Raw genomic sequence first — 8,186 nt, 5'->3', positions numbered from 1 at the left:
CATTTACCCAAGTCCTTTCTGTATTCTTCAGTAATGTTTGAAAGTTTGTTTCACACAGATCTTACACTTTATTATACTGTATAAATAATACAGTTTATTTATGAGTGTTAATCTTTTTCATTATTGTAAGTTGGTTCAATGTTTAAATGCTGTCAAATAACGAGTGTTTGAAGTATTATGTGGGCTCTTCTGTTTTCTATGGTCCAAATTCAAGCCAAGTTCAGATCTGCATCCTCAGCAATTTGCTTTATCGGTAGGGACGCTGAGGTCTAGAGATGTTGAGTGACTTAATCAAGGCCGCCCAGCAAGCAGATAAGAGAGATGGCACTAAGACCCAAGTGTTCTATCTCCACATTTTACCTGACTCTGAGTCTAGAGCTCTGTCGTCTCACCAACCACCATAAAATACACGAATCTAGGAGAGCAGCGAACATTCTTAAATGCACCGGGAACTTGTATTTGCTTAAGGTGAACTCGCTCAGTTGTGTCCGACTCTTTGAGACCCTACGGACTGCAGCCTACCAGGCTCCTCCATCCGTGGGATTTTCCAGGCAAGAGTACTGGAGTGGGGTGCCATTTCCTTCTCCAGGGGATCTTCCCGACCCAGGGACTGAACCCAGGTCTCCTGCGTTGTAGGCGGACGCTTTACTGTCTGAGCCACCAGGGAAGTCATGTATTTGCTTAGGGGCTGACTACACCAATCAAGATAGGAATTAGATAAAAATTAGACAAAAAGAAGGAAATGGCAACCCACCCCATTAATCTTGCCTGGAGAATTCCATGGACAGAGGAGCCTGGCAGGCTACAGTCCATGGGGTTGCGAAGAGTCAGGCATGACTGAGCAACTATCACTCAGACAAAAATTAGAAAGAAGGAAAATAAAACAATGGTTAAAGGAGACGACAAAAAAAAAAAAAAAAGCAAAAATTCAGACAGACACATACACACACCCCAAACCCTCAAACCTCCAGAGCTTCCTGCCTGTGAACCGAAAGGGGGAGTGTGAGTTTCTTGGCCCGGTTGGCAGGTGCCTTCTCAAAGGCCCATCGTCCTCCACTTCCTGAGGAGGCAGCAGCAGAACAAAGCCAGCAGAGACTCCTTTCCTCTTCTTCATCCAGTCACAGCTGCCTCAGCCTCTGCCTCCGGGCACCATCCTGGGGAAGGACAAGATGAAGTGGACTGCACTTGTTATTGTGGCCATCTTGCAGGCACAGTTCCCAATTACAGGTAAGCCTGGATGTTTCGATGGAAATGAACGTTTAGAAACTCTTTGTACATATGTGTGGGATGGAGGGAGAGAGCAGAGGTGTGGAGAAGAGCCAATGTCTCCTTTAAATCTTGCCCTCCCCAAAGCAATGGGCAGCTGAACAGGGAAGGGTCTGTTTCTATAGAGACATCTGCTTCAATATGGCCAAGTTGGAAATTAGCTTAGAGTCAGCTGCTTGAAAACAGACCTGTGTGAAGTATGGATTTTTCCAGTGATTAAAGGAGAGAGGGGGAAGGATGAGGAGGAACTGAGGCAGGGCTTGTGTGGACAAGAGGAGAGGGAGAACTTAACAGAAGCTGGGAGGGACCAGAAAATATCACCCGGGCCACGTTTTGTGCTGAAGCATTTTCCGAGTCTTTGTGTATTCTTCTTTTACTACCTTGCTGGCTCCGTCACTCAGCTGCCTTCCTGCTTCGCCAACAAAGAATGTTTCATGTGCTGTTGGGCAGAGAGGGTCATGGCTGGGGTCATGGCTGTGGCTTACGTGAAGCATCTCCATGAGCCAGGCACTGACTGGGTTAACGAAGGAGGGACGCGGCCTTCTTCAAGGCCCACATCTAGGCTCAGCTCTGACATGGCTGCCCCTGCGCCCCACAGCCAAGGGCTGCTTGCTGACACACCCACCCCGGGCTCCGTGACTCACCCACTGCCCCTTGCTTTAGGCAGCTGTCTGTCTCAGGCCAAAAAGCCAGAGATGCTGACAGCATGTAGGGGACAGATGAGAGGATGTGACTTGTTAGGTCACCACCACGAGGAACAACCAACCAACGAGAGAACTTACTCCTCACTTCATTTCAGTCCCCAGAGACTAGCTTTTCTACAATCCTTTCATTCCCACTGTGTTTTCCAGCTCAGATAATAAGAAGAAGAATTGAAAAGAAGACAAAATGGATTCTGTCTGGGGTTTGGCATCTTGGCATTTTTACAAGAAATGGGACAGGCTGTATTTGAATCTAAAAAAGTGGGAGAGTGGTCAAAAACCAACGCCTTTTCTCCACTGTACAGCTCACCTCAGCGTGGGAGGGCGTTTGGCAACAATGGCGGGAGAGCCGGAGAGGCCACGGGCGCTTTTGCTCCTACCGGAGAATACGGCACAGCCCCGGCCTAGGGCCTTGGGGGTTTCGAGGACTAAGTAATCGTGGGGTTTTCTGTAACATCACAGCTCTCTTCTCAGAAAAGGGCTTGCTGGGTATGAGTCACGTGGTACTGTGGGGTAAGGACACCAGGGCGAGCCCAGAGCAGCCCATCCTTGTGTGCAGGGCAGGGGGGGGACCTGTGACGCCATAAGAGCCTATGAATTCAATGACTTCAGAGGGAACAGATGACAGCAATAGATTCAGACCCTGGGCTTCAAGTGGGGGACTGTACGCAGGAGATAATTTCACCATCTGAAGTTTTTTCAGGGGTCTATTTGTTTTGAGCCTTGGGGCTAAGGCAGGGACAATAGAATTAGAAAAGAAAAGCTGCTTGAGTGGTAGTGACTGCCAGGCGTGGTAAACAAAACCCCACCCAGAAGACAAGATGGGGGCCATACCCATTTCCACAAGCAGTGTACAGGAAGAAAAGCTTTAGATTCATCTTTCAAAGCCACTTGCTTTGCCAGTTTGGAGATTGAAATTTCAGCTATTTTTAGATGACGCTCCTAGCCTCATTGAGGGAGGGCAAGGGAGGCTTAGAGGGTCATTTAACACCAAGGGCCACAAAAGGCACCCGTGTAGGCTGAGAAGACACACTTTATGATTTCCTTTGGAGGAAAGGCTGCTGATGAAATTTGAGTTGCGGTCTTCCTTCTTTTCTCGCTCAATTAAGTTACTTACTCCCCAGACCCGTTTAAGATTTCTTCTTTTTACTTAAGACTTTTCCATTTGTTTTCTTGCAATTGCCCAGATCATTAAGATCACAGCAAATAATGCCCCAGTCTGTCTACCTGAGGAAGTCTTCTTGGGTGAGTTTGCTAAGATAGTCACTTGAAGCTGAAAGAGATTAAGATGGAGTGCCTAATGGTATGGGCAGAGTTTTGTCTGCAGAGCCCTCGACTCGTCAGTGCCTTTAACACCAAGGTGGCCACTACCTCACAGTGGTCAATGTGGCCTTGGTCCTTCCTTTGCAAGGAAATGCAGCTTTGACACACAGGCTCAGGAAAAGGTGATGTGGGAAGGGTCAGGCCAATTACAGTGCTGCCAATTTCTCAGCTGTGCAACCTTAGGCAAGTCACTTAACCTCTCTGGGCCTTAGTTTTCTCACCTTTAAAGTAAGAATAGCCTTCATTGCAGAGCTGTGAAAATGAGAAGTAAATGTTGCATGTCTGATACATACTAAACCGTCCATACGTAAAAGTTGTATTAATTTTTATTACTATTACACCCTGGACTGTTTTCTTGTTTTCATTACCCAGTGACAGGAAATGGAAACCCACGGTTAAGATTCTTAACCTGCTTTTGATTGTGTTGTAGAGCAGCACTGGACATTTTCTCCATCTGTTGAGATCCAGTTCACCCTCCTTTTGGTTTCTGAGCATGCCCGTAACAGCTCGGGAACACAGTGGTGATCCCTGCCAATGGGAGGCCCAATTGTGAACAAGTGTCAAACCTTTGCTGGGTCATAGGATGAGCGTTACAGCAACCATTTTTATTTTTCCGAGATACTTATTTTCTAGGGGATATTCCCTCAACGTGAAAATATGACGAATAGATATAAGTAGTTAGGGGGAGCAAATTAGAACACAGTTTGCCTGGTCATCACTGGTCAGGGTGGCCAACCAGAATTTTAGCCAAATGGTTGGCGTGGCTGCGCAGTGACCAGGGTATTTAACGGATTTAACTGAACACTCTTTGCAATCAGACCTTTGCTTAAACTGCTTGGGGCCGTGCTTGAGGGAAGCTTTTGAGTGACGCCAGGACGCCAGGAAGTTTTTCATGGATGGCACGTTCACCAGTGGTTTATTTTGATTTCTGGTCATCTGGCTCTACTTATCCACATGATCTGCTTCATTTTATACCACGGCCTTTCTCAGATTTGCTAGCCTATTTACACATCTGCTGCTGCAAAACATTCCCCAGAAAAACAGCTGCGAAGTTGTTGCTTAGGTGAATAACCACTGCTGAATTTTTTTAAAAAATCATTTTATTTTTGCCTTTGTCTTAAAAAAATTTTTTTAATTGGATATGCACTTTTATTTTCAAGAATCCCTGAATATGGTATTTTCTGTTTTATTTCAAAGAATTCAGGCACCACTAGGGAACTGTCTTGCTTTAGAGTTGTCCAAACATACTCTAATCCTTTTTCTCCTGAGCCTTATTTACCTATGGGGGCTTCCCTGGTGGCTCAGCTGGTAAAGAATCCTCCTGCAATATGGGAGACCTGAGTTTGATCCCTGGGTTGGGAAGATCCCCTGGAGAAGGGAAAGGCTACCCACTCCAGTATTCTGGCCTGGAGAATTCCATGGACTGTATATCGCAAAGAATTGGACACGACTGAGTGACTTTCACTCATAGCTAACTGATTAAATAAATAGCAGCAATTGTTCGAAATAAATTTCTTCTCTGTTTGGGCCAAGGTTAGTTCTTATCAGTACTAAAGTGACTGTAGATTTAACCAATTTGAGAAAACATAAAGTCCATTTGGTTAAAAATAATCAAACTAGTCATTTGATCTGTTAATTGAAACAAAATGATCTATTTAGTCACTACTCATACACAACTACTCCTTCCAGTCTAAAACACAGTCTGTTTTCTGAGGGAAAAGATGCTTTAATCTTGCTCAGAGATACCCGAGCACTTAGCACAGTGTTTGAAGCAGAGCTCACACACAGTAAATATTTGTTGGGTGAATTAAAAGGGTCGGTGAACGAATGAAGTCTAGACCTTTCTGTGTGATTAAATTCACTGTAATGGTTTATGGAGGGGCATTATTTAGACTTTTCTTCTAGAGAACTTAGCGTAAAACAAAGTACTTTAAAAATTAAACAGGTGGAGAGAACAAGGCAGTTTGAGTAAATAGACTGATTAAAATTATTTATAAGGACGGTCTAAGATAAAATCCTACCACTGTTAAAATTTTATGATTGGACCGTAAGAAATTTTTGATATTCATTTATTTGAGACCTACAAAAATGATAATTTCATATGATTCAACTAATACTATATCTTGAAAAGTAGACAAGGAAAAATATTCATTTTTCTGGTTTGGCTTTAACATTAAGGAAAAGCAGAAAATAAAGAAGGCTACCACTGTTGGAGATTAACTAATGGACTAATAAATTAATGAAAGGCAAGAAGGAGAAAAATAAAAATTTGTGGATTAAAGCATAAATCAAATTATTCAATTGTCTATTTCAAAATATAGAAAGAAAAAAAAAGCAGGATATCTAATCATTATAGTCCAATATGGTCTCAGTTACTATGTAAATATCTCAACTAGCTATCATTTTTTTCTGTCTTCATTTGAAATATTTTACAAAAAATATCATAAAATCAGAGGAAGTTATAAATTTGAAAAGAATTCCATTCCAAAATTTTCCCAAGTGTCTACATATCTTTATATAGCTATTATTTGCTGTTCAGTTGCTTAGTCGTGTCCGACTTTCTGCAACCCCATGGACTGCAGCACACCAAGCTTCCCTGTCCTTCACCATCTCCTGGAACTTGCTCAAACTCATGTCCATTGAGTTGGTGATGCCATCCAACCATCTCATCCTCTGTCGTCCCCTTCTCCTCCTGCTGTCAGTCTTTTCCAGCATCAGGGTCTCTTCTGACCCTGAAGTCGGCTCTTCGCATCAGGTGGCCAAAGTATTGGCGCTTATTACAGTTTTATTACAAAAACAATTTCATGTGCTTTTTTCCTTAATATTTTATTCTGAGTATCTTTTTTATGCTTAGCTTTCATAATTATTTTTAATTGTTATGTTAATTCCATAATTTATGCATCGTATTTTCTTACTTATTGTTGGATATTTGGGCTATTTCTAATTTTTGTTATTATAGCTAATCCTGCAAGAAAATCTTAACATATATAGCTTAAAATTTTTTTTTTCTGACTTACTTCCTTGGGCTAATTTCTCTAGGGTTGATAATTAAAATAATAGGTTAAAGTAAAAAAACATTTCCTAGGATACTTTAGACTTCTATTGAAGTCTAAACAGTTTTTCCATCAAGGAAAGAGAATTGTTTCCCTAACTGACCATCTGCAAGTGTTTCTTATCTTTTCTGGAGCAGGCAATAGGGTGGAGGGACAGAGGAGGCCATTGAACCAAAAAGATCTGGATGGAAATCCTGATCCCTCACCATCCTTTCACTGTGGCCTGTTGCTTACCTTCAGAGCCCCGTTCTTCTACGAGATGGCGGTAGCGATGTCTTGCCTCATAGAGAGCAGTGTGGGCTGGAAATACTACTTAGAAGTGCCTGTACACAGAAGTGCTGCAAAAGCAGTAATCATTATGATATGTGCCTCAGTTTCCCAACCTACAAAACAGAAAGGATATAATGTTTCTGGTAGAAGAAAGTAGAAAACTTGGTACTAACATGCTTTCTTTTTCTTCCTCTGTCACTAAATTGCAGTGTAAACTTGGGCAGAAATCTCTTTAGTTTTTGCATCTGTAAGATGAGAAGAGAGCTGAACACCCCTTTCAGCTACAAAATGAATTGCATGGTCTTGTAAAATTACCAGACTTTTAAGAACGTTTGAGTTGCCTACCGTCTCACTGGTATTGGCTCATAGAATTAGGAACCTAAATCTTACTCTTCCCTGAAGCTCCAATAAACAAATAAAACAAACACTTAAAAAAAAAATCCAGACTTCTACCTTATCACATATTTTTAACTCTCTAAGTGGAAGCTCCCACTGTGAAAAATCCAAGGACAGAGTCCAGCATTTTCTGGCTTGTCCCTTACGCTTGTGCATCGACCGTAGATTTATGGCCGCACAAGGACTTTGTTGGTGAGAATTGACTTGAAGAGAAAGCAAACTGCTGTCTGAAGCAGTCAAATTGCAGTGGTGGAAATGTTAGGAGCTTCCACCGTCTGCTTTGCTTGCCGGTTATGATTTGTGATACTCAGCAACTAATTTTCAGGCTCAAGGGGAAAAAAATAAATAGAAAGCATTTGAACAAAGACAGGCAGGACCCTTGCTGGTCCAGACCAACGTTCTATTAGTGCAGTTACCCCTTTATATTTACAAAACGCTTTCCAGTACCTTCACTCATAACTCTCCTATGGCAAGTCGGCCGAAAAAGTAGTAAGATTCTCTTTTTATAGAAAGAGAAATGAGGATCAGAGGTTTGGTGACTTGCCTGAGTAGAACCAGGCCCCAAACACAATTTTTCTGACCCCTTGTTCAAGGTGTGTGCTCTCGAATGTTCTATGCAGCCTCTCCACCAGGCTTTTTGTCAACTTGCAATATTATACATGCGATGACTGAATTCTGAAGCAGACTTTTGAAGGTATTCCCCTTAGTTAGCATGCATTGTGATTTTCCTTTCAATTTCTGAAGTAAGAAATAACTGTTTTGATACTGAGTATCCTCATTATATATTTTTTCCTTAGTATAAAATATTTGGTTGTTAATATAGGATTGTGTTTTCCTCTGGCATATTACTATAATTCTGAACTCATGTTCACCCCAAATGGTAAAATCCATCTTTCCTGTTTTTCTCTTAATAAAAACACATATTTGGGAGCATTTCTTGAGAGGGACCAACCTCAGTTTGCAATTCAACCAGCTTCTGTGTGTGTAGGGACACCTCCTTGCCCCTACCACATTATGCATAGGTGGAGATCAAAATATAAATTAAATTGTATTTGAGAAGATTTGATCCTAAATAATAGCCTTTAATCGATCTGTTTGGTAACAATGTATCTTCATTGAGTGTGTAAGATTTTGTGGGGTGAGTTTTTCTAAAAGAATAGTGTACTATTAATATTAC

The 8,186-nt window shown here is 41.9% G+C and overlaps 1 protein-coding gene across 2 annotated transcripts in view; it reads left to right on the top strand.

Moving 5' to 3' along the window:
* Window positions 1–1,004: 1,004 nt before the first annotated feature.
* CD247 (CD247 molecule) overlaps window positions 1,005–8,186 on the top strand; it is an 84,046-nt gene continuing 76,864 nt past the window's right edge. Inside the window, exon 1 of one of the 2 annotated variants that reach the window (XM_070366851.1) lies at window positions 1,005–1,227. In XM_070366851.1, the coding sequence (XP_070222952.1) occupies window positions 1,170–1,227 (58 nt within the window). In that variant the 5' untranslated portion in view covers window positions 1,005–1,169. The remainder of the gene's footprint in view (window positions 1,228–8,186) is intronic. The other variant, XM_070366850.1, reaches the window with a different exon arrangement.

The sequence above is a fragment of the Bos mutus genome, chromosome 3 (genome assembly GCF_027580195.1).
Source record: "Bos mutus isolate GX-2022 chromosome 3, NWIPB_WYAK_1.1, whole genome shotgun sequence".
Taxonomy (NCBI): Eukaryota; Metazoa; Chordata; class Mammalia; order Artiodactyla; family Bovidae; genus Bos; species Bos mutus.
The sequence above is the reverse complement of the archived record's forward strand: the minus strand, read 5'-3'. Positions and strand labels throughout refer to the sequence as shown.